The sequence below is a fragment of the Eriocheir sinensis genome, chromosome 61, assembly GCF_024679095.1.
Source record: "Eriocheir sinensis breed Jianghai 21 chromosome 61, ASM2467909v1, whole genome shotgun sequence".
In the NCBI taxonomy this organism is placed as follows: domain Eukaryota; kingdom Metazoa; phylum Arthropoda; class Malacostraca; order Decapoda; family Varunidae; genus Eriocheir; species Eriocheir sinensis.
The window spans coordinates 923,372-951,023 of record NC_066569.1 but is presented as its reverse complement, the minus strand read 5'-3'; the positions used below and the strand labels follow the sequence as shown (position 1 = coordinate 951,023).

General features: G+C 42.1%; 1 protein-coding gene across 1 annotated transcript; it reads right to left on the bottom strand.

The window, feature by feature from the left end:
• LOC126986068 (U1 small nuclear ribonucleoprotein C-like) lies at positions 1-27,652 on the bottom strand. Its single transcript, XM_050841750.1, has 6 exons — positions 27,630-27,652; positions 17,435-17,477; positions 12,991-13,099; positions 12,638-12,703; positions 1,328-1,558; positions 1-298 (listed from the first exon to the last, which is right to left on the bottom strand). Exons 1-6 carry the CDS (start codon positions 27,635-27,637, stop codon positions 198-200), a joined length of 558 nt encoding a protein of 185 aa, XP_050697707.1. The 5' UTR covers positions 27,638-27,652; the 3' UTR covers positions 1-197.

Below are 27,652 nucleotides of genomic sequence, written 5' to 3'. Positions count from 1 at the left end.
TCTATAATAAAAAATTCTTATCTTCACAGCTTACACATGTAGTGACTTAAGTGGTAGTTCATAAGAGGCAGTTCACAACATCAACACTACACTTCCTGGCAGCGATGTGAGCTTGTCTAGGGTTGAAGGGAAGGGCGGGTTCAGATGGCAGGGGAGAAGAGGACAGGGGCTTGGTCAGCCTGGGGCGGCGATATAGGTTATTGTCGTATTTGTGGCGGGCCCGCCATCATAGGCGGCCGCATGCCCCCTGGCCCCATCATCATGGGTCCCATTGGCCCCCCCATCGGAGGACGCATTCCTGGGGGTGGGAGGAGGTGTCAGATTTAGAAATAGATATTGTAAAAATGTATTGAGACATTCGTTAGTTAGCAGTGGTGGACACAGTTCTGCTAACTGCTAATTATCAAAAACAACTTTTTCTTATGAAGATTATTGTTTTTGTTAGTAACTTTCAAAACCATCATTGGACCAATTAGCATCCACTAAGTTTAGTTCCACTAACTTTTAAGTCTGCTAACAAAATTAGGTTTGAGGGTAAGCACCAGTATAAAAATTTTCATTACATTGATCAAAGAGTAATAAACTATGTTGAACACACTAGAGCTGAGGAGTAAAAAATATATATAAATTAGGATGTTATGATTCATATTAGGTAATGTATAATGACAAACAAGAAGACAAAAATATATCAGTTGAGGGGAAACTGCTTTAGGTATCTCATATATTTCAATAAATCATGCAAAGCTTGTGGTATAAGAAAACTCATACATTTTAATAACCTTTGCACACACAATAATCTAACATAAAGCACTAATTTCTTCTTTGAGGGACTTCATAATATGCAAGATTCTGTGTGGTAACACACTTTCTAACATATGACGTAAGATTTTATATTTTTAAACTCGTGTTGCAGGCCAAACAAAGAAATACAAAAATATAATTCAAAACAAACAAATCAGTAATAATTGATTAATTCATTAATTATGTTCATGTAATAATGGCAGCACTACAAACAACTGCCTGTGCCATGACGGGCTCGGGCCGACCATCAGGCCCCTATGAAATAGGCAACCGGTGCTATAGGCCTGGGCCTCATTTATAACATTATTTTATTTTGACGATGGGTATTGTGATGTCCCACTCAGGCTACTTTTTCTGTTGCTAATTTAGGGGATGCACACCTTAAGATTCTTTCAGTCTCATCATTTTAGGAGGCTTTTACCTCCTTTCAATCTATCTGATGGAAATGCAATAAAGATGATGATGATGATGATTGAGAATGAGATGGTGTGTGGGTGTGAATAAATAAACAAGGTGTGGCCTTTACCTGGCATCATTCCTGGGGGCATGCCTGGCCCTGGTGGTCCCCCCATCATGGGCGGCCCCATCATAGGTCCCCGTGGCCCCATGGGAGGCATGCCCATATTGCCTGGCATGTTGGCACCTGCCATGCCAGGTGGCCCCATGCTGCCCATGCCTGGTCCCCGTGGAGGTCCCCCAGGGCCACCCATGTTTTGTGGTCCAGGTCCTGGGCCCCCGGGTCCCCCAGGTCCACCACCTAAGGAGAAGGATTTAGTTTAAACATGGTGTATGAAAATGTACTGTTCTAGAGTCACACAGCACAACTTCCAGAACAACTAAGGAATGAGCAGCTTAACCTAATGAAATAGTGTGCCAAAACTTGACATAAGCTGAGGGAATTATATGATAATGTTACAAAACATAACGAAGAGTACATTCTTGATTTGATCCAATGTAAATTCAAATACCGTCAACCAGGGTGACTTGGGACAGTTTTTAAGGTTTTTTGCTTATGAATTTTTTGTTTCTAGGCCTAGGATTTATGCTGAGTGTGCATCTACTCTATATTGTTAAGGGCTATCATTACATGGTGCAAAATTTTCACAAAACTTAATAGTTTTTGTGCTAAGTGAATATGGGTGTCCAAAGTCACCCCACGTCTGGGGGGACTTCGGACACCCTTGAAGGGACTTCGGACAGGGGCTATATTTCATTGGGTTTACGTATCTGAGCCTGTTCGCACATTCCGGGGGTGACTTCACACTGTTGAACTGGGAAAAAATTGGCAAAACTCTTGGGAAAGAAGTTCCCACATTTCAGGTCAGTAGTAGCAGGAAAGTAAAAAATGGTCAATAATTTTGAAAAAAAATGTTATTACAAAAAAAATATATGATGTAGAGCACAGTTTTAGAGTTTTTTGGAAGCTTAATGATCACATAATCACCACAAGAAATTTTTATAATGGTAGGGCAACATTCAATTGTGTTAGGGCTCTGAAGTGCACACTATTTTACATCTCATTTATCAGATTTTATCATGATGCATTTCACTAGAAATTTATTCTCGTATATGTTATTTTGTAGCTAAGTACTTCTATTTCATATTTTCATGATATGTAGAATATTCAACATCACTGGACTGGCACAACCACCGCCGTTACGGACCCAAAAGTTAAATTGAGTTCATCTCTGGACGGGCTCCACGCCGGGCCCGGGCTCCATTGATGACATCACTGACGGTCGACGGATCCGTGAAAACAGAATAGTGGGAACCCCGCCTTAGTCACCCCACAATATGTAGTTATATTTAGGTGTCCGAAGTCACCTCATTTTGAGCCATTTTTCGACCTGCCTCCATTCAAGTGACATTTACAGGTGTGTAGGATATGTTAAGCACCCTTGGATCATGCTAACTGTACTAGTTAACCCCTTTGCGCTGGATGTTCAAAAAGCCTGCCTGGCTGATATACGGCATGCACGGCCGCACGCGGGAAACCTGAGCCGGCATGTATCTGCTTGTCGCCTCCGTATATCATGCTGCTGAAAGCCCTCATTACATGTATCCCGTATTTGCAAAGCAGCATACACGACGAGTCAACATATACCTGCTATGCATAATATAAATTGCATCAACGCGAAATAAAAAAAAGCGAAATGAAGAAAAGGGAGAAAGGGGCAAGGAGGAAAGAAATAGAGAAAGCAGATGATTGTGTAGAGGAGGAAGAATGTCGAGAAATTATCAGCAAATACAACTCTGTTATCATCAGTCAGAGAGCTGCCAGATACTCCTTTGTCATCACAGACAATGTATGTGTGTACGTGTGTGTGTGTGTGAGAGAGAGAGAGAGAGAGAGAGACAGAGAGAAAGAGAGAGAGAGAGATAGGCAAGGAGTGGTGGTGTTGGCACCTTGGTGTCTGGGAGAGAGAGAGAGAGAGAGAGAGAGAGAGAGAGAGAGAGAGGTGGGCGAGACGCACCGTTGCCAGATTATCATACTCAGAGCCTCGTATTTACCTATTTCTGAGCCATAGCAATTGCCAAAAGACACCAATAATTAATTATTTTACCGATATCTATTTATATAGGCAGTTATTGGGGTCGAGGAGGCAGTTTTTGGGTCGGAAATCGGCAAAAATAGGAGGCTGAATACGGCAATCTGGCTTCGTTGTCGTGTCGTGTTTGTGTCTGCGCCTTGGTGTGTGAGAGAGAGAGAGAGAGAGAGAGAGAGAGAGAGAGAGAGAGAGAGCCAATGAGACTTCCTAATTTTAGACACAAGGCGGGAAGAAGGCGGTGCATACTGTCGCTCATTTTTTGTGATTGGTGGGAACAAGGATGGTGGGAGGAGCAATAGGATTTCAAGGACAGCACACGGCATCTTTACTTAGTAACCAACACAAAGTACGGGACAACTCAATAGAAGAAGAAACAGAATAGAAATATGACGCCCACGTAGGCGCCATCGTATATGCTATTGGTTTCATGACGCCCTACGTAGGCGTCATTGTATTGAAAGGGTTAAGCATATTTCTGATTGTTTTCTTTAGTTTTGATGTTGTGTGTCATACAGATTGTTCCTGCCAGAAGTTTTCCAAGGGGGGTAAATTTTACAAAATCTCAAAAACACATATTGTACTTGTTTTCAAAACAGAACCGTTTCTCAAGAAAACAACATTCTTATTCGAAAACTATAAGGCAAAAGACAAATTCTGACACTAAAATCATCTAGCTTGTTGCAACTGGCTACGAGTTATCAACTTGTCAACTTTTTATCCACTTTTTGTCCGAAGTCACCTTGTGTCCGAAGTCACCCTGGTTGATGGTAGGTAAAACACCCACCCACACACAAACACACACACATGTTCATAATATATATAAATGATATGCCAAAGGGTATAAAAAGATATATGAGTCTTTTTCCAGACGATGCAAAGTTAATGAGAAAAGTGAGGACGGAGGAAGACTGTGAAGAACTGCAAAAAGACCTGGATAGAGTGTACAGATGGAGCCAGTTATGGGAGATGGAATTTAATGCAAACAAATGTAATGTTATGGATGTGGGGAAAAGTAAAAAAAGACCGAGGAAAATATATAAGATGGGAGAAGAAAACTTAAAGGTGGTACATGAAGAAAAAGATTTGGGAGTAACCTACAGGATGATGCAAAACATAAGGTTATCATCCCATTTTATGGACAAAGAATGATGAAGAAAATAATAACATTGATAAGACCATAACTTGAATATGCTGCAGTTGTGTGGTCGCCTCACAAAAAGAAGGATATCAGAAAGTTGGAAAGGATACAGAGAATTGCAACTAAAATGGTCCCAGAACTCTCGAATATGACGTATGAAGACAGATTGAAGGAGATGGACTTGACGACACTGGAACAAAGAAGGGAGAGAGGAGATCTGATCACGCTGAATAAGTTGGTAAATAAGTTTGATGAGGTGGATAGAGATGATCTCAACGAACACAGGGGCTGAGAGGACTTTTTTTTTTTTTTTTTTTACAGCAAAGACAGTTCAAGGGCATAAAAAAAAAGAAAACAATAAGGAAAAAAAAAACTTGCCCGCAACTTACTGCTCCTAAAAAGAGTACAGAGGAGTGGCCGAAAGAGAGGTCAATTTCAGGAAAGGTGTCCTGTCACCCTCCTCTTGAAAGAGTTCAAAGTTGTAGGCAGGAGGAAATACAGATGAAGGAAGACTGTTCCAGAATTTACCAGCATGAGGGATGAAAGAGTGAAGATGCTGGTTAACTCTTGCATAAGGGGATTGGACAGTATAAGGATGAGCATGAGTAGAAAGTCGTGTGTGGCGAGGCCGAGGGAGGGGGGGAGGCATGCAGTTAGCAAGTTCAGAAGAGCAGTCAGCGTGAAAATATCGATAGAAGATAGAAAAAGAGGCAACATCACGGCGGAATTTAAGATATAGAAGACTATCAGTAAGAGGAGGAGAGCTGATGAGACGAAGACCCTTAGACTCAACTCTGTCCAGAAGAGCTGTGTGAGTATGCATACTCCATACGAGGGCGGACAAGGCCCCTGTATATGGATAGCAACTGTGTGGGGGAGAAGAACTGGCGGAGACGATACAGAACGCCCAACCTCGAAGAAGGTGATTTAGTGAGAGAGGAGATGTGAAGTTTCCAGTTGAGATTTTGAGTTAAGGATAGACCGAGGATATTTAGTGTTGAAGATGACAGCTGAGTGTTATCGAAGAATAGGGGATAGGTGTTTGGAAGATTGTGTCGAGTTGATAGGTGGAGAAATTGAGTTTTTTGAGGCATTGAAGGACAAAAGGTTCCTTCTGCCCCAATCGGAAATGATAGCAAGGTCTGAGGTTAAGCGTTCTGCAGCCTCCAGTCTGGAGTCGTGTACTTCCTGTTGTGATGGTCTTCTCTTGAAAGAAGTTGAATAATGCAGAGTGGAGTCGTTGGCGTATGAGTGGACAGGACAGTTTGTTATGCTGCAGTTGTGTGGTCGCCTCACAAAAAGAAGGATATCAGAAAGTTGGAAAGGATACAGAGAATTGCAACTAAAATGGTCCCAGAACTCTCGAATATGACGTATGAAGACAGATTGAAGGAGATGGACTTGACGACACTGGAACAAAGAAGGGAGAGAGGAGATCTGATCACGCCGAATAAGTTGGTAAATAAGTTTGATGAGGTGGATAGAGATGATCTCAACGAACACAGGGGCTGAGAGGACTTTCTTTTTTTTTTTTTTTTTACAGCAAAGAAAACAATAAGGAAAAAAAAAACTTGCCCGCAACTTACTGCTCCTAAAAAGAGTACAGAGGAGTGGCCGAAAGAGAGGTCAATTTCAGGAAAGGTGTCCTGTCACCCTCCTCTTGAAAGAGTTCAAAGTTGTAGGCAGGAGGAAATACAGATGAAGGAAGACTGTTCCAGAATTTACCAGCATGAGGGATGAAAGAGTGAAGATGCTGGTTAACTCTTGCATAAGGGGATTGGACAGTATAAGGATGAGCATGAGTAGAAAGTCGTGTGTGGCGAGGCCGAGGGAGGGGGGGAGGCATGCAGTTAGCAAGTTCAGAAGAGCAGTCAGCGTGAAAATATCGATAGAAGATAGAAAAAGAGGCAACATCACGGCGGAATTTAAGATATAGAAGACTATCAGTAAGAGGAGGAGAGCTGATGAGACGAAGACCCTTAGACTCAACTCTGTCCAGAAGAGCTGTGTGAGTATGCATACTCCATACGAGGGCGGACAAGGCCCCTGTATATGGATAGCAACTGTGTGGGGGAGAAGAACTGGCGGAGACGATACAGAACGCCCAACCTCGAAGAAGCTGATTTAGTGAGAGAGGAGATGTGAAGTTTCCAGTTGAGATTTTGAGTTAAGGATAGACCGAGGATATTTAGTGTTGAAGATGACAGCTGAGTGTTATCGAAGAATAGGGGATAGGTGTTTGGAAGATTGTGTCGAGTTGATAGGTGGAGAAATTGAGTTTTTTGAGGCATTGAAGGACAAAAGGTTCCTTCTGCCCCAATCGGAAATGATAGCAAGGTCTGAGGTTAAGCGTTCTGCAGCCTCCAGTCTGGAGTCGTGTACTTCCTGTTGTGATGGTCTTCTCTTGAAAGAAGTTGAATAATGCAGAGTGGAGTCGTTGGCGTATGAGTGGACAGGACAGTTTGTTATGGAAAGAAGATCATTGATGAATAACAGGAAGAGAGTGGGTGATAGGACAGAGCCCTGTGGAACACCACTGTTGATAGGTTTAGGGGAAGAACAGTGACCGTCTATCACTGCAGAGATAGAACGGCTGGAAAGGAAACTGGAGATAAAGGAACAGAGAAAGGGATAGAATCCAAAAGAGGGCAGTTTAGAAAGCAAAGACTTGTGCCAGACTCTATCGAAGGCTTTCGATATGTCTAGCGCAACAGAGAAAGTTTCTCCGAAACGGCTAAGAGAGGATGACCAAGAGTCAGTTAAGAGAGCAAGAAGATCGCCAGTAGAACGCCTCTTGCAGAACCCATACTGGCGATCAGATAGAAGGTTAGAAGTGGAAAGGTGCTTTTGAATCTTCCGGTTAAGGATTGATTCGAAAGCTTCAGATAGACAGGAAAGTAAAGCTATAGGGCAGTAGTTTGAGGGGTTGGAGCGGTCACCCTTCTTAGGCATATGCTGTATGAAGGCATACTTCCAGCAGGAAGGAAAGATAGATGTTGACAGGCAGAGGCGAAAGAGTTTGACCAGGCAGGGTGTCAGCACGGAAGCACTGTTTTTAAGTACAATAGGAGGCACTCCATCAGGTCCATAAGCCTCCTGAGAGTTGAGGCCAGAGAGGGCATAAAAAACATCATTTGGAAGAATCTTAATAACAGGCATAAAGGAGTCAGAGGGGGGATGAGTAGGAGGAATATGCCCAGAATCGTCCAGGGTGGAGTTCTTAAAGAAAGTTTGAGTGAAGAGTTCAGCTTTAGAGACAGATGAGATGGCAGTGCTGCCGTCAGGGTTAAGGAGAGGCAGGAAAGAGGAAGAAGTGAAATTGGAGGAGATATTTTTGGCTAGGTGCCAGAAGTCCCGAGAAGAATTGGAAAAAGCAAGGTTTTGACATTTGCTATGGATGAAAGAGGTTTGGTAAGTCGAAGAATAGATTTGGCGCGATTCTGGGTGGAAATGTAAAGATCATGGTTAGCGGGAGTTTGAAGGCTCTGGTACCTTTTGTGAGCTGCCTCTCTATATTTGACATCACGAGAACAAGCATGATTAAACCGAGGCTTTTTAGCATGAGGAGTAGAGAAAGTACATGGAATGTATGCCTCCATTCCAGAGACAATCACTTCTGTGATGCGCTGAGCACACACAGAGGGGTCTCTCTCCTTGAAGCAGTAATCATTCAACGGGAAATCGGAAAAGTACATCCTCAGGTCGTCCCACCGAGCTGAAGCAAAATGCCACAAGCATCGCCTCCTCGGTGGGTCCATTTCTAGGAGCGATAGGACAAGATACAGAAATAAAGTTGTGATTGAAGGAGCCCAATGGAGAGAACAGTTTGACAGAGTAAGCAGAAGGATTAGAGGTAAGGAAGAGGTCTAGTATATTGGGCCGGTCTCCAAGATGGTCAGGAATACGTGTAGGGTGCTGAACCAACTGCTCTAGGTCATTGAGGAGAGCAAAGTTGTAGGCTTGTTCACCAGGCTGGTCAGTGAAAGAGGATGAAAGCCAAAGCTGGTGGTGAACATTGAAATCACCTAGGATGGAGATTTCAGCGAAGGGAGAGTGGGTCAAGATGTGCTCCACTTTAGAGTTCAGGTAGTCAAAGAATTTTACATAGTTAGTAGAGTTAGGTGAGAGATAAACAGCACAGATGTATTTAGTAATAGAATGACAATGAAGTCTTAGCCAAATGGTGGAAAATTCTGAACAGTCAAGGTCGTGGGCACGAGAGCAGGTGATGTCATTGCGTACGCAGGCGCAACATCCAGCTTTGGATTGAAATTTAGGATAGAGATAGTAGGAGGGAACAGAGTAGCCTCAGAAACCTGTGTTTCAGTGAGGAAGAGAAGGTGAGGTTTAGAGGAGGAGAGATGGTGTTCCACAGAATGAAACTTAGAACGAGGACCGCGAATGTTGCAGAAATTGATAAGAAAGAGGTTCGAGGAGTTATCAGGACACCTCTCAAGTCAGCAGCTAAAAGGGTAGTCCTCCCTGGGGGAACTTGTGATCCCCCCCCACCAGGCGGGGACTCCGAGGCACTGTTATGGTACACCATATTGAATTTTGGGAAAAGGTGTGCATGCTGTGTGAATGTAGTGTGGTGTGGAAAGAGAGAGGATCTGTCTTTAGAGAGCATGCTGAACTACTCTCTGGTGTTGATGAGACAATAAGGAAATGGTTAGTGAGGACATGGGAAGGGTCTTTGGAGGACTTCAGCACCCTCCTCACTTTCCATATATACCTCACCAGGAGTGGCTTGCGCCCATTTCGGTAGGTGCCTTCCTACCTACTCCAGCCATGGAAAGAAAATTTATAAAGGAACCTGTTTGAGTGACTTGAAAAGTAGTTTTACACATACAGTACCCTCTCGAGTTTCGTGCTCGCTTTGTTCCGAAGGTATAGTGCTAAACTCAAGGTATTGAAAACACTGAAAAAGCGCTTATCTGTTCTGACCCGTGGAGATTTTTTTTTTTTTTTTTTTTTTTACATGTGGCCTATGGCGTCGGTAGATTATCCATCTGGGCCTGATGGTCGGCCCCGAGCCCATCATAGCACAGGCAACTGTTTATAGTGGCGCCATTATAACTGGCTCATGCTGCCCCCCGGAGCTCACTTTTTTCCTCCTTTACTCCCTTGATATTTCAAAATACATACCTTGGAAAAAGAAAACAGGAAGAGAGAATGGGTCGTTTTAAAGCCACAGATGAAGCCTTTCGATTGGCTGAGCTCTGAAAACACGCTTTTGATTCGCTGGGAGTCTGATAACGTCATTGCCGGCGCTCACCCGGTCAGCAGCCTTGCTGCCCTGGGGCAGTGTCACACTGGCCATTTTCCTCTAACTGTTGTGGCTACTGGCAACGCCCGTACGCCCAATCGGGAGCTAGTTGTCGGTTGTCCGTAACCTGGTGTCACACTGGGCCTTTTTCTTCCCACTGCATTGGCGGCAGCCTCTGCAACCAGCAAATCCAACTTTTCCAGGTGTGCGTCACAAACAGCTAAGGTCAGTTGCCCGTATCCACATCCACAACGTAAACAAAGCACTTGCCCTGTATCAACATGGTGTCGTCTGCTAAAGTAAGGGCTGCCGCAGCTTGTGCTGCCATTACCCAAGTTATGGACTTGTTGCTGCAGTTAAATGGAAGGAAGAAGCTGTTGTGGGTGTGGCGTGTCTGTGGGTCCTCTGTGCCAGTTCTCATTGTCACCATTGTGCGTGAGCGGCCAACCCACCCATCTAGACTCTGATCGAATAACAAGGAACACACAAACACACACACACACACACACACACACACACGCATGCACACACCAGACTCATCATGAATCATGGCAGATGTTTCTCACAAACAAAAATGGCTTTGCCATTTCCTAGAGTGTGTTAGAACTTATTTGGTGAGTGGTTCATACAAACCAAACACACCCAATGGCAAGAAGAGAGCAGTGTTAAAGACGACTGTTCTCTTCTTGTCAAGAGCTAGGTTTGGTTCATGTGAGCCACTCACCAAATACGTTCTAACACACTCAAGAAATGGTGAAGTCGTTCCTGTTTGTCAGAAACATCTGCAATGGTTCCTAATGAGTCTGGTGTGTGTGTGTGTGTGTGTGTGTGTGTGTGTGTGTGTGTGTGTGTGTGTGTGTTGTTATTCTATCCATGTGTTTATGTGGTTGAGTCAAGATGGCTGGGTTGATCGCGCACGCGCAGTGGTGACAATGAGAACTGGCACGGAGGAACCACAGACACGCCACACCCACAACTGTTTCTTCCTTCCATTTAACTTCAGCAACAAGTCCACAACTTGGCTAATTGCAGCACAAGCCGCGACAGCCCTTACTTTAGCACACGACGCCATGTTGACACAGGGCAAGTGCTTTGTTTACGTTGTGGATGTGGATACGGGCAACCGACCTTGGCCGTGTGTGACGACACAGAAAAGAAAAGTTGCCGGTTGCCCTGGCTGGCGCCAACGCGGTGGGAAGAAAAAAGCCCAGTGTGACACCAGCTTACGGATAACCGTGAACTCTCTCCCGTTTGGATGAAAACGGCCATTGTGACACTGCCTTAACCTGGTAGCAGCGGGGATCATGTTTCTGAATGGTCTCCCCAAGCGAGAAAAATGAGAAAAAATCACCCCTCACACAAACCATTTTATAATATATAGCAAAGCATTTGTGATCAGATTATGTATCATCTATTTTGGGGGGTTTATATCATGGCACAAATTTGGCCCGTCACTGCTACACGGTAAAGCCACAAATTTGGCCCGTTGCTGCTGCCAGGTTAAGGCAGTGAAGCCGCTGATAGGGTGAGCGTCGGCAATGACGTCATCGGAATTCTAGCGAATCACAAGCGTGTTTTCAGAACTGTCAGCCAATCGTAAGGCAGCCGCCTTCAGCTGCAGCTTCAAAACGATCCGTTCTCTCTCTCTCTCTCTCTCTCTCTCTCTCTCTCTCTTGCCATAGCCACAATGTTTGGAGGAAAATGTCCAGTGTGATGCTACCTTTAACCCTTTCCTTGCTAAGCACTCATAACGAGACTATCCCCTCAGGCGCGCTCGGGCACCCCGGCGGGGGAAGGGGATCTCTTTTAACTGTTGTATCTCAAAAACTATTCATCACAGCTACAAAACAAAAACACCATTGGAAAGAGGAGGCCAAGATCTATAAGATTCGGTTATATAAGCCTCTCCTTCAAACGTACAGGCACGTTCAGGGGGTGTTTTTTGCTGTCAGTGCGACTGGCGCTTGCAGCGAGCTTTTAGCACCACCAGCAAGTGATGCCAGTGCTCGCTCTTTTAGCCTTTGTATCTCAAAAACTATTCATCACAGCTAAAAAACAAAAACATCATTGGAAAGAGGAGGCCAAAATCTATAAGATATAGTAATGCAAGCCTCTCCTGCAAATGTACAGGCACGTTCAGGGGTGTTGCCTGTGAAGACGTACATTTACACGTGCATGATGGTCAGCCGTAAGGCAACTACTGAGTGGGTCTCTTGATGGGGTGCTGGCAGGGCAGTATTGCTAACTACAAAATTTACAACTATTTGGTCAAAATATCAGTCATGTGATAGGTGAAGCTATGCAAAAATGCCGCTTTATTGGACAACAACATCCACCAGTTGCTCGTCCATAGATTTTCTGCGCTAGGCTGATATGATTTTCCACCAAATTTCGTGGAAAACACACTGAATTGGCAATGCTGTGTTGTGAGAAATAGTGTTGGAACACTCTCATACGCGGGAAATTTGAGTGCGACTGGAGGTCGCAGCGAGCGTTTAGCATCATTGGCAAGCTACGCTAGTGCTCGCTGCAAGCGTTTGGCAATGAAAGGGTTAAAGGTAGAGTGCGTGACGCCGATTGTAAGTGGACGTGACCCGTACGTGTCAAAACAGCGTGAAACTCGGGGTGATAATGCGCGAAAGTCGGGATGGTAAGAATTTAGGACTAACCGCGAAACTTGGATAGCGCAAAACTCGAAAGGGTACTGTAGAAGTGTTAACACATGGAACAGCTTGCGGGAAGAGGTAGTGGAGGTGAGCAGTGTCCAACAAATGAAGGAAAGGCTGGATGAATGTAGATATGGAGACGGGACTATTAGAGCTTAGCTCGGGCCCGGTGACTACAAATAGGTAAATACACTCACACACACACACACATACTCACCCTGCATGGCCGAGGGAGGGGGAATAGCAGCACCCTTTGGGATCTTGCCAGCCTTAAATGCAGCCGCTGGAACACAACAGAAAGATCCAGTCAACTGACTTTTGACACCTTGTTATCTACACATTGGGTCACATCTCATTATTCTAAAAAAAATTATCTCATTAAAAATTGATAATGACTTTTTAACAGATTAAACCTATCTCGCATACCTTAAAGACATGCATAAAACAAGAGGTACCAGTGTAACAAGGAATCTCTCTCTCTCTCTCTCTCTCTCTCCCTCCTCTCTTCTCTCTCTCTCTCTCTCTCTGTTTTTCTATGTGTCTATCTATCTTTATCTCTCATGGACATACTTGTGGCATCAATGAGAGACTGTGCCTGCTCCTCCATCCACTTCTGGTAGTAGATCTTCACATTCTCCTTGTGTTTGCGTCCCTGGCAGTGTGTCTTGCGCACTGACGGCTGTGGAGGAGGAGGAAAAGTTGAAAAAGAAGAAAGAAGGATCATTAAGTGTTGGTGGAGGAATAGTAAGAGGAAAAAGAATAAATTTAATAGGAAAAACAAAAAATCTGAAATAATTCTGATCGTAAAAAAATTCATATCATCATATGCTAATCTTGACCACCATAACCCCATTTATAAAATTTAATATACTATGTTAAGGTGTTTGGATAAGGTTGGCATAAGGGCACAGGTTTATTGTTTGGACTGACTGAGCGTCTCCCCACACAGACATTACTTATGGTTTACAGTTTTGTATATAACCACAGGCTCAGCTCATCCGGCAACAATTCTAAAAGTACATGAAAAATCAAAACATGATCTATCTGAAATGCACTGAGCTCATACACCCTGCCTGTCCCTTGCCTTTGGTGGCGCCACTATAAACACTTGCCTGCGCCATGACGGGCTGGGGCTGACTACCGACTAGGCCCCTCAAGAAAAGCCTACCGGCGCTATAGGTGTACAGGTAACTCTCGATTTACGCGAGTATTGTGTCCTTGAAGAGGTCGCGTAAATCAAAAGCAATGTAAATCAAACAAGAGGTAGGTTTCTATCAAAAAATAAATATTCACTTCATTCAGTGGAGAGAGAGAGAGAGAGAGAGAGAGAGAGAGAGAGAGAGAGAGAGAGAGAGAGAGGAGAGAGAGGGGAGAGAGAGAGAGGAGAGAGAGAGAGAGAGAGAGAGAGAGAGAGAGAGAATATCCATATCACCGAGATATCCACTTAGGCACTCAGTCACAGCCTCACTCGTGTGAGGAAGAAATGAGGGACACCATGAGCGACTGGCTAGTATTGGTACCGGTACCGAGCAGTCTGGTACCGGTACCGTACTGTATAGCTGGTACCGTTAGTACCGGTACTGGTACCGGTACTTGCCCACCCCTATTGTTGAGTAGCGTGGCAGCGTGGGTACTGTATTGTTATTCAAGCGGCACGCGGGAAGAACTGAGCTTGGCTGTGTATTGCTACGCGTGAGTCCAGTTGCGTGAGACATCTGGTGGCCACTCCATAAAATATCGCATATAAGTGGAAAAACGTGTAAATTAAACATTTGTTTGGATTTTGTACCCCGTGTTATTTAAAAAAATGCATAAACCAAACTTGCATAAATTGAGAGTTACCTGTACACGTAAAAAAAAAAAAAAAAAAAAAAAAAAAAAAAAAATTAAGAGAAGCTCAGCAGTTTGAGGCTTTAAATCACCGTTTATTCACCGAATTATTGCTTAGACAGCTTTCTTGGAAGTGACTGATAGCTGTTTAACCCAGTAGCAGCGGGGATCATGTTTCATAATGGTCCCTCTAAGCGAAAAAAAAGAGAAAAAATCACCCCTCACACAAACCATTTTATATTATATATCAAAGCATTTGTGATCAAATTATTGTTATTTTTTTTTTTTTACAACAAAGGAGGCAGCTCAAGGGCACAAAAAAAAATAAATAAATAAATAAAAAAAATAAAAAATAAAAAAGCCTGCTACTCGCTGCTCCTAAAAAAGAATCAAAAGAGGTGGCTGAAAGCAAGGTCAATTTCGGGAGGAGAGATGTCCTGATACCCTCCTCTTGAAAGAGTTCAAGTCGTAGGCAGGAGGAAATACAGATGAAGGAAGATTGTTCCAGAGTTTACCAGCGTGAGGGATGAAAGAGTGAAGATGCTGGTTAACTCTTGCATAAGGGGTTTGGACAGTATAGGGATGAGCATGAGTAGAAAGTCGTGTGCAGCGGGGCCGCGGGAGGGGGGGAGGCATGCAGTTAGCAAGTTCAGAAGAGCAGTCAGCGTGGAAATATCGATAGAAGATAGAAAGAGAGGCAACATCGCGACAGAATTTAAGAGGTAGAAGACTATCAGTAGGAGGAAGAGAGCTGATGAGACGAAGAGCCTTAGACTCCACTCTGTCCAGAAGAGCTGTGTGAGTGGAGCCCCCCCACACGTGAAATGCATACTCCATATGAGGGCGGACAAGGCCCCTGTATATGGATAGCAACTGTGTGGGGGAGAAGAACTGGCGGAGACGATACAGAACACCCAACCTGGAGGAAGCTGATTTAGCGAGAGAGGAGATGTGAAGTTTCCAGTTGAGATTTTGAGTAAAGGATAGACCAAGGATGTTTAGTGTTGAAGATGGTGATAGCTGAATGTTGTTGAAGAACAGGGGATAGGTGTTTGGAAGATTGTGTCGAGTTGATAGGTGGAGAAATTGAGTTTTTGAGGCATTGAAGGACACAAGGTTCCTTCGGAAATGATAGCAAGGTCTGAGGTTAAGCGTTCTGCAGCCTCCAGTCTGGAGTCGTGTACTTCCTGTTGAGAGGGTCTTCTATTGAAAGAAGTTGAATAATGCAGAGTGGAGTCGTCGGCATATGAGTGGACAGGACAGTTTGTTATGGAAAGAAGATCATTGATGAATAACAGGAAGAGAGTGGGTGATAGGACAGAGCCCTGTGGAACACCACTGTTGATAGGTTTAGGGGAAGAACAGTGACCGTCTACCACTGCAGAGATAGAACGGCCGGAAAGGAAACTGGAGATAAAGGAACAGAGAGAGGGATAGAATCCGAAAGAGGGCAATTTAGAAAGCAAAGACTGGCGCCAGACTCTATCGAAGGCTTTCGATATGTCTAGCGCAACAGAGAAAGTTTCACCGAAACGGCTAAGAGAGGATGACCAAGAGTCAGTTAAGAGAGCAAGAAGATCGCCAGTAGAACACCCCTTGCGGAACCCATACTGGCGATCAGATAGAAGGTTAGAAGTGGAAAGGTGCTTTTGAATCTTCCGGTTAAGGATTGATTCAAAAGCTTTAGATAGACAGGAAAGTAAAGCTATAGGGTGGTAGTCTGAGGGGTTGGAACGGTCACCCTTCTTAGGCACAGGCTGTATGAAGGCATACTTCCAGCAGGAAGGAAAGGTAGATGTTGATAGGCAGAGACGAAAGAGTTTGACCAGGCAGGGTGTCAGCACAGAAGTACAGTTTTTAAGGACAATAGGAGGCACTCCATCAGGTCCATAAGCCTTCTGAGAGTTGAGGCCAGAGAGGGCATAGAAAACATCATTTGGAAGAATCTTAATAACAGGCATAAAGGAGTCAGAGGGGGGGATATGTATCATCTATTTTGGGGGGTTTATAACATGGCACAAATTTGGCCCATCGCTGCTACACGGTAAAGCCACAATTTTGGCCCGTCGCTGCTACCAGGTTAAAATGACATATAGATGTAGGTTCTTTTGTGTTTTCTTAATTAATTGAGAAAGCTTACAGTACGTATAAGAAAATCTGATCGATATATTGGTATCTCAGCAAATGGAGACCATGATACTTTTCTCCATGTTAATGATGCACAGTTTATTTTATGACCAATTAGACACACTTTCTTATAGTGATAGGAATGAAGCTTGGGCAGAACTTCAACACTTTGAATTAGTCTTGCTGTTGTTGCCACGTGGTGAGCAGTAAGTGATGTTTCTGTTCTTAAAAGAAATTGCTCCCTGCTTCCCAACAACCCAATGGGCGAGTGAGTATAAAAATCTCTACTTTTTTTACTTTTTAATACTAATTCTGAAGCAAAAGGTCACTATCCAGGGACTGATGTTTGAGGAGCCCCTCTGTCGGGAGTGCCGACAAGTTACTATCCAAGGGATCATTGGGGGTGCTAGCCCCAATAGGAAAGTTAGGTTATTTCTGATTTAGCAAAGTTAATTTGGTTAGTTATGTTACCCAGAAGGGGAGAGTTAGCTAATTTTACAACAAAACTTAATCCAGGGGTTGAGTACCAGACTGATATGGCTCAGTGTTTGTTATTCAGCTACACAGACAAAACAGAGCAGCTCTTAACACTTTCCTTCCACACTCTTTAGGTGATGCTCCTCATTTTTCAGCACTGACTCTTTATGACTGAGTACAATATGATATTTTTTGTTGTGGATATATACGTACTGAATTTTCCCTTGAAATGGCTAAATTATGATTGTGATAAATTCACTCTAGTATTTTCACTGGTGTTTTCAGATGAAAACAACTATCTCCGCATGAACACAACATATTGCTGCCAGAAATGAATCATCAGTTATATGAAATAGACTGCTCAGGTCACCCAAATAACAATAGCATTTAAATCATCACATTGTAACTATCACTACTACTAGATAATAATAATGTCAGTAATAAATACAACTAATAACAATAGTAACAATAAAACATTCAACTTGTCTTGTTCTTGACTACTACTACTACTACTAGTAATAATAATATATTTAATTTTTAAAGACTATATTTAATATTAATAGACTAGCAGAGTTCTCACCGAGTCATGAGTGAGATAGGTGTCGCAGTAGTCACAGTAGTACCTGGGGAGAACGGTAAAGCCATGTTAATAATCAGTCTCTCTCTCTCTCTCTCTCTCTCTCTCTCTCTCTCTCTCTCTCTCCCATCCTAACATCAGCAATGAAGGCAGGAAAATGAAAATCCCATTCATATATTGCTTAACTTTGAAAAAACTATCAATTAAGTTCTACATACATGGAGTCCAACCACTCAAAACAAACAAGTCCAGGACCAGAGAGCATCTTAAACTACAAAAACAACATAGTTACAAAAGAGTGAGATACTCAATTTCTTCCCATCCTTATTTAATAGTATGTCCTTGCAAAATGGTACAATTCCCAGAGGTGGGCGCGGTACTGAAAAATTAGTAGTCGTACTTTTCCTGGAGAAAAGTGCTTGCGGTAGTGGTCCTATTTTTTCTTTCCCAGTGCGGTATTATGTAGCCGTAGTCAAAAATGAAAATCGGCGCACCAATGGGGTCCGGGGTTGATATTGCCGGCACAATGCTGCTTAAACAAGACTCGCAGTGTAGTAGTTTAGTCTGTCTATTTAGTATTTAATTTTAAACAATAACTGAAAAGTCAGAATGACTGAATCACTTATTCTGATGACTGATACTGATTGACTGATTGAGTCCGATTCACTGTCAAAAAAAAAAATTTCTGTGAGCATGCCGCGCTGCAAATGTCGTCTTTGATAGTTTTCAAAGTACCACAAAAAAGTACCGCAGGATTTTTTAGTGTGATCTGCGGCAGTGCACTATTTTCAGAAAGTTTGCGGTAGTGTGGTACATTTTTTGTGATGCGGTACTACCGCACTAAGTACCGCACTTGCCCACCTCTGATAATTCCTACTGATTGGAAGATGGCTGAGTTACGCCGATCTTTAACCCTTTGGCTGTGGCAGGGAGTCTGTGGTTTTCCGCTCAAGGGGCGTGCCTGGGTCTCGATTGATTGCTCTTCAGCTTTGAGATGGTGATATGTGTTTGCTTATGATAACATGCAAATAAAATGAAATTTGATTCAGAACTTTTTATAGTCGGTTCAGCCAAGTCTAAGGTGTGCATTATCGTGTGCTGGCAACCTGTTGTCTCACGGCATGTCTGATTACATGGATAATATATGATAGCCTGCGCACAGGAAACAGTCGTCACAGTCAATAATATGCAGGGAACACTAACAAATACTATCAATTATAGCTGATTTTGAGTTAAAAATTATTGGTAATGTTCCAAACAACTGTTCTGTTAATATAAATCCTGCTAATTTTCTGGGTGCTGGACAGCCCCAAGGCTGTTAAATAATTTTATGGTCAGTGATCTCGTAAATTAACAAAACAGGTGTTGGCAAGTCCCAATAATTTTCAACTTAATATCGACTATAGCTGATGGTACAGGGGGTCCTCGACTTATAACAGGGTTCTGTTCCTGCGACACCGTCATAACCCGATTTCGTATGTAAGTCGAAACACCTTTAATTAGAGGAACTGTCAACCCCAACTCTCAAATCAAAGTGACATAAGCACCTAAATCACTCATCTGTGCTAATGCAGTAGTAAAGTCATAATCAGACAGTAACTATTTGTATGAAAAACACTTCTTGGACATAAATATAAAGTAATGAAATGAAAAACAAGAACAAAAAAAGTTCAGCACACGACCAATGTTCGCCGCCATTTCTCTCTATTCCAATTGCTTCACAATGTCTAATTACACTTCCAATGTGATGTCTTTCATTTTCCTTGAAGCTCTGCCAACAGATGAGTCAGCCTTACGCTTGGGAGACATAATGAAGCCAAAGTCAATGAAAAAAAACACAAACCAAAGACAGCAAAAACACAACAAACCAAAATGCCATATGATCGTTTCACAATGTCTAACTTCACGTCCATTGTGATGTCTTTCCTTTCCTTCAAAGAACTGTTATCAGAAGAGTCTGCCTAATGCTTCGGAGGCATTATTAACCCAGTAGCAGCAGGGATCATGTTTCTTAATGGTCCCTCCAAGCGAGAAAAATGAGAAAAAATCATCACTTACACAAACCATTTCATAATATATATCAAAGCATTTGTGATCAATTTATGTATTATCTATTTTGGGGGGGTTTATATCATGGCACAAATTTGGCCCGTCGCTGCTACATGGTAAAGCCACAAATTTGGCCTGTCACTGCTACACGGTAAAGCCATAAATTTGGCCCGTCGCTGCTACATGGTAAAGCCACAAATTTGGCCTGTCACTGCTACATGGTAAAGCCACAAATTTGGCCTGTCACTGCTACATGGTAAAGCCACAAATTTGGCCCGTCACTGCTACACGGTAAAGCCACAAATTTGGCCCGTCGCTGCTACACAGTAAAGCCACAAATTTGGCCTGTCACTGCTACATGGTAAAGCCACAAATTTGGCCTGTCACTGCTACCGGGTTAAGGGCACACACACACACACACACACACACACACACACACACAAAAAAAAAAAAAAAAAAAAAAAAAAAGCAACAGAAGCAACACAACACAGCATCCAAGGAACCCAAATGCATATGAGCGGAATGTAAACAATGCGCCAGCCTCAGTGCAATGCTGGTGATGATGTATTCTTCTGCCGCATTCAACAAACTAGTCCCTGCGCGAAGTTCGTATTTACGACACAAATGTTGAAAGTCGAAACAAGAATTATTTAATCATTTATGGAGACCGCATCGCAACCACAAAACGTCGAAGGTCAAGACCATCGTAACCTGAAGATTGCCTGTATTTGTTAATGCTGCGTGCATATTATTGATAATGATGACTGTATCCTATGAGTAGTCATCCATGAAATCGGACACGCCTTGGGACAGCAGGTTGCCAGCGCACGATTCTCCAGATTCTCCCCACTACCACCTGTCATCCTCGTCCATGTGGCTATCCAGTCTACTCTTATAACCATAGCTGGGCACGGTAACAGAAAACCTTATTCCCAATAACCGATAACTGATAATGGAAAACCTTAACGGTGATAACCGATATTCGTTAACTGGAGACACAAATATAGGCGATGACCGATAACCGATACCCGATATAAATCCATAATTCCGATACTAGCTAGCAATAAGTCCGATAGGCGAAAACGATACTATATTGATATTTCAAATAAAAAACATAGATGAATTCAAATTTTCATTATCTGTATTTTATAAAACTTACAAAACCTGAAAACCACACGTTGACACGTACCTATGGATGGTAATACTAGAAACGCCTGAACCGGTGTCGTGTTATTTGGCGTCCCCACCGTCAAAAGCTGGCGTTTTGTTTACAAACACTGGTCTCTCGTGAGCTGCGCATGCTCAGACCAGCAAGTGTAGACCTGTACAGTCTCACAAAGATTTTTAACCGTAATTAAGAGTTGCTGGAAGGCTGAATCAGACATACAGTACCACTACCACCATCCCCTCTGTTTCTAGAACGACACTGTACGAGTTGTATTTATATGTACAGAGTGTCGTTCTAGAAATAGCGAGGATGGTGGTACTGTATGTCTGATTCAGCTTCCCAGCAACTCTGTTAAAAAGCTTTGTGAGACTGTACAGGGCTACGCTTACTGGTCTGAACATGCGCAGTTCACGAGAGACCAGTGTTTGTAAACAAAAGCGCCAGCTTTTGACGATGGGACACCAAATAACACAACACCGTGTGCCTTCAATACCATGGCATACTCACAAACGAATATGGAATATCAAATTTGAGGCAGTGAATAATCATTTGGGGGGCAAAGTTAAATGATTTTTCTCTTTGATATATTGATTTTTGAGACTAACAAAAAAAAAAATAACCTAGTGTTTTAATATTGATGATCTAAGTATGAAATCTCTTCACCAAAGATATTTCATACCCCAAAGTTTTTTCAAACTACACCGGGCGCCTGGGCCACGCATGCGCAGTAGGGAGGCGACGTTTTTTTTTCTGAGAAGCGGAAAAAAGTAGCGATTATCGCTAGTTTGGTTACAAAAGTAACGAAGATACCGATATTTATTTAAATAAGTAGCGGATGGCCGATAACCCGATTTTGTTATCAGCGATAAAGTATCGCAATAACTTATCGCGATAACGCCCAGCTATGCTTATAACAAGCTATCATCCCCACACTCACTATGTGACAGCTGAGTCTATTCCATTCCCCCACCACCCTATTACTAAACCAATGCCTGCCTATTTCCCTCCTAAAGCTTTACTTTTTAAATTTAAATCCATTATTACATGTTCTATCCAGTTGGCTAATTCTCAGTACTTTACTGATATTGCCTTTGTTGTAACCCTTGACCCATTTGAATACTTCTATCAGATCTCCCTGCACCCTTTATCTTTCTAGAGAATGTAAGTTGAGATGTTTCAGCCTATCTTTGTATGGGAGGTTCCTGAGCCCCTGAATCATCTCGGTCATCCCGGGCAGTGGTGGGCACTGCTAACCGAAAAGTTAGCTTCACTAACTGGTAATCCACTAACTAAAAAGTTAGCTTCACTCACGCTAAACCTCTGAACTGATAAAGAAATTCGTGGAAGCTAACGCCAGCAGCTATCCGCTAACATTTTTATAAGGATTTAGCTTCGGTTTAGTATTTTGACTCTAAAACCCTTGAAAACAGACCTAGTGACCTGAAATCTTAATATGTTGTAGCTTAGATGTAGAGCTTTCCAGAAAGGTATAGCATGCCAAAATCAGATTATGAAAAGGTGTCCACAAATAAAAAGATTAAGTTCAACATACACTTTATGTATGCCTTATATATAAATTTATAGCAGGGCAGGATGACAAGATGCATGCATTACCCTAAAATACCAAAAGGTTTCCCTAATAATTGTCCAATTACACAACTTTCAGATGTAATTTACCCAAAAGTAAAAGCCCTGGAATTATTGCACCATGTGGCTCAACTGGTCCTGTGTCTGCCCACAACGGACAAGAACAATGCGTGTTATGCACCTATACAGGTGCCCTGCACATCATTAGTCCAGATTCAGAACAAACCTGTATGATTTTTTTAGTGGACTTAAAGTTAGCGGATGAGGAACTACATTTAGCGGAAGCTAATTGGTCCACTAAATGTTTTCAAAGTTAGCAAAAATGCTAATCAGCAAACAAATAACAAAAAAAAAAAAAAAAATAGCTTCATTAATTAGCTGTTAGCGGAACAGTGCCCACCACGGGTCATTCTCCTCTAGACTGATTCTTGCAAGATGATGTCCATTCTGGGATGGGCACCAAAACTGAACAGCATAATATAAGTGTGGCCTAACAAACGCTAAGTAGAGTCTGAGGATGACCTCTGCACTTCTGTTGGCTGCCGTCCTGTTGAGGCGAGCGTCCGGGTAGCAAGCCGGGTCATGGCAAACCCTTTATGAGTATGTTTCTGAAGGTTTTAGGTAAAATTTCCAATGGTTCCTTAGTTATAAGTGGTTTCCACCCCCCATACCCACTCGAAAGATGTTTTGTTATTTATAGAAACTCATACTAAAACGTTTATATAAGAAAAAACAGCAAAGTTAGCATACATCTATTGATTTCTAGGAAAGTCTGGAAACCCTGGGTGAGTGTGAGAGCGTGGGCTGATGGCTGGGCACTGTACATAATGAAATCAGTCCGTGTAGCTGAAAGGGGACGGATGCCGCCTGCCTTTCACTCGCCGATACTTGATACCGCTACACCACATGTAATTTACCCACTGTATCCTGCTTTTTGCCTACTGTCAGCCATGGGACGGGTGTCTAAAAAGATCAAGCAGAGGAGGGACACCTGGAAGAAGAGCAAGGACGCAAAAAGACAGTGTGTTGAACGTGACCCCACCACCGCCTCATGCTCCTGCGACTGATACCCCTCACTTGACGAGATAATACCTTGCATTTAGGAAGGGCAGGGGGAGGACTAGGAGCCTAATATGCTTAGAAATACATCTGATTGTATTATCAGATTGTAGATAATCATAATAAAACACATAGTATACCTGAAAACACTTCCTAGTGTGTTATAACAGGTGTGAGATCGATCGATAAACTTTATCGGCCTGTATCTCAAAATGTAAGTTATTCCCCTACTAAAATCTATTTTGGAGCCAGTTTTAGCTTGAATTTCAATGAAACAAAAACTAAAAGGCAGAGGAATGTTTTTTCATCCGATGTCCATCGTTTTTTTTTTTTTTTTTTTTTTTTTTATATATTATGTGAGTTGTCATCATAACATGTCTTAGCCATAAAAAAAATGAGAGTTGTGGGGCCAATAATAATGCCAGAATAACACTTAGGTTGCGGAAGGGGCTGTTGGGGGCTGGTGGGGTTGGGGGCTAGAATGGGGCTGAATGTCTAAAATTGATCTACATGTTGTTAATACTCCATAGCATAAAAATCAGAGTGATTCATGCATATTTACCAGATATAGCAACACCGTTCCTACCCGGACTCTCACCTTAAGGGGGGTGCCAGGGGGATATTTTTTGACGAATAATTTTTAAACTGACTAAATTAGTTTTTCTCGCTCAACATGTCAGGGATGCTATGTACTACCAGGTAAGGAAGCATAATTTTGTAGAATATTAAAAAGCAGGGTCCTTTTAAGAGATTTAAATGCCCTGCGCTGTTACGTCATAGCGCGCCAGCACACGTGGTATTTCTCAGGGCTTGTGCACACATAAAATTCACATTAGAAAAAGTCTTTTTCCCTCTAAATTTTGTCATTCGTCATCCCTCTATCACCTCATGACAGCTGGCGAATGTGAAATGCGCGCTCTGCTGCTCAGTTCTCACCCAGACGTTAACTGGGGAGGACAATGAAATTTTTCGCTGCGCTACAACCCAAAAACGTCTTTACAATGACGTACAAGTGCAAAGCAACCATGAGCAGATTTATGAACATGAAGGCTTCTGGAACAAAATGGAGACCCGGGAAACATGCAAGAAAACAACGCTAGAAGCAAGAGTCACGACTCTGTCTTCACACCAACCTCACCGCCACCACCACCACCACCACCTTTGAGTGATAATACTTTTTATTATAAAGGGGGACCAGATGCCTTATCCTTCTCCAGTAAGTGAACAAGGTATAAACAACCACATGTGAAGATTTGAAGCCAATCACATGAATACAAATGGCAAGACACATGAAATGGAAAAAAAAATCTTTAGGAGCCAAAATCTCATAAATTTGTTTTTTTACACTTCAAAAAAATTCACAAAACCGACAAAACGTCTGACAGTCTTTTGTAAGATATCAATATAAACTACAACTAAATGGCAATTTTTCTCATTTTGTACATTTTTTTAAAATGTAAAAAGAAAATGGGAGAAAAAGTGAAAAAAATTTTTCTTCGAAGCCAAAACAAAAAATAAAAAATTTACAAAATGAAAAATGTAGATATATATACAAAATTTCTATGGTATTTTTTTCAAAGCAATTATCTAAAAACTTAAGTCTGTGAAACAAAAAGATTTTATGCTTTGTTTGAGTCTCCCCAACATATTCACCCAAATTTCATGAAATTCACAGAATGTCACACATTTACACCTGTCACACATTTACACCAACAAATAACATACTAAAATTTCAAAGCCATGGGACATACTGTGTGCCCAGGAGGGATCCCCCCTGGCACCCTCCTTAAGCCTAATACCATCAGACTCTAGTGAACCGACTATATATATATATATATATATATATATATATATATATATATATATATAGAGAGAGAGAGAGAGAGAGAGAGAGAGAGAGAGAGAGAGAGAGAGAGAGAGAGAGAGAGAGAGAGAGAGAGAGAGAGAGAGAGAGAGAGAGAGAGAGAGAGAGAGAGAGAGAGAGAGAGAGAGAGAGAGAGAGAGAGAGAGAGAGAGAGAGAGAGAGAGAGAGAGAGAGAGAAATTTTTATATATATATATATATAGAGAGAGAGAGAGAGAGAGAGAGAGAGAGAGAGAGAGAGAGAGAGAGAGAGAGAGAGAGAGAGAGAGAGAGAGAGAGAGAGAGAGAGAGAGAGAGAGAGAGAGAGAGAGAGAGAGAGAGAGAGAGAGAGAGAGAGAGAGAGAGAGATTATATTATATATATATATAAATATATAAATAAATATATATATATATATATATAGATATATATATATATATATATATATATATATATATATATATATATATATATATATATATATATATATATATATATATATATATATATATATATATATATATATATATATATATATATATATATATATATATATATATATATATATATATATATATATATATATATATATATATATATATATATATATATATATATATATATATATATATATATATATATATATATATATATATATATATATATATATATATATATATATATATATATATATATATATATATATATATATATATATATATATATATATATATATATATATATATATATATATATATATATATATATATAAACACATATACACGGGGCGGTCCGCCCCGGGTGACAGCCTGAGGGGGGTGCCATGATACAGGCTCAAGTCTAATGGCTAAATTCAGTGACGTAGCTAAGGGAGGGGGTGTTGGGGTCATATAAGAAGACGCCCCCCAGGCCCCAACAAAGGGGCCCGCTGCCCCCCCAAATGGTCCATTTGGGAGCCCCCATTTGTTGCCATACTCCTTTGTAGAAGCTAGTGTGTGGGGGGAGCCCCACACGGAGCCAAGACCCCCAGGCCCCCGCCCCCCAGATCTCCAGCCATGCCGGCATATATAATGCCGCTGTGGATAATGATGGAGTTTTGATTACCCAGCTCCAGCCACGCGTGATACCATGAGTGACGGTGCCTTAATTGTGTTTCATATGACTGTAGCAGATGAATTGCTTTGTTTGTAGCAGAGATGTTATTTACTATAAGAACATATTTTTGCATAATGTTGAAGCTAAGCTTGGTTTATGGTCATTTCCCCCAAACGTCAATCGCCCACAAGACTTTCCACCCACGTGTAAGAGTCAGTCTGCCCACACATTTTCATTGTTGGAGTAGTCACCATGAAATTGGTGTGTATAGTTTGTGAGGCCACCACCAGGGCAGTGCAGCAGTAGAAGGCTTGTTGGGGCTTTCATCGAGTGGTAAATAGAGAATTAAAAAAGAAAAGCTATATGTAAGTTTATTAAATCCATGTGCCGAATCAGGGGCGGATACAGGGGGGGGCCCAGGCCCCCCCCAAAATCTCCGCCCCCCCAGAAAATCTCAAGTGTACGCGGATAGTGGGTACAGACCTGACTCGCCTATAATGTGCTAAAACTATAAAGGTTTTGCACTGAGTAAAAAAATAAAAAATGCCCTACCACAGCCAAAGGGTTAAACATCTCCCACACCCTGTATAACATCACGAAGGCCAGTAAATGCGGTAAAACACATAATTAGTATAAATACTGTTCACCCTCTTCTCCATATCTCAGACCAACGCCACCAGGTTTCTATCATAAAATGCTCCATGAAATGTTTCTATGTAGGTTCACTCATTGAACAATTAGCTGTATACTATTCAAAGACCTGCCATAGTGCCAGGAAAGCCAGTAAATGCAGCAAAACACATGATGGTCAGTATTATGACACTTTCGCTTCTCACATCAGCTATTTCTAAAGGCCAATGAGAGGGCCAGTCGGTTTCTAATGAGTGTGTCTTAAGGTTCACGGTACAGCAGAAGGGTCAGACTACCACCAGGGTCATAAAACTACTCCTGGAAATGCCCACAACTCCTACGAATGCCTTGTCAAATATGTGTTCTTGGGCGGCGAAATGTCTTATAATACGACCTATCAATAAGTGTTCGCCTTGGTCTCCATCCCCAAGACCAACCCCACTCGGTTTCGCTCTTATAATTGTAAAAAGAAAGTTTCTATGTGTCTTTGCTCATTAAATAATCCACCATATACTCTTTAAACACATGCCACAGACTCCATAGCGCCGGGGAAGCCAGTAAATGCAGCAAACCACATAAGTGTTCGCCTTGGTCTCCATCCCCAAGACCAACGCCACCCGGTTTCGCTCTTATAATTGTAAAATGGAGGTTTTTATGTATCTTTAGTCATTAAATAATCCACCATATACTCTTTAAACACATGCCACAGCCTCCACAGCGTCGGGAAAGCCAGTAAATGCAGTAAAACACGTGTAAACAGTCACTCACTTCGGCATGCTGGCAAAGGTAAA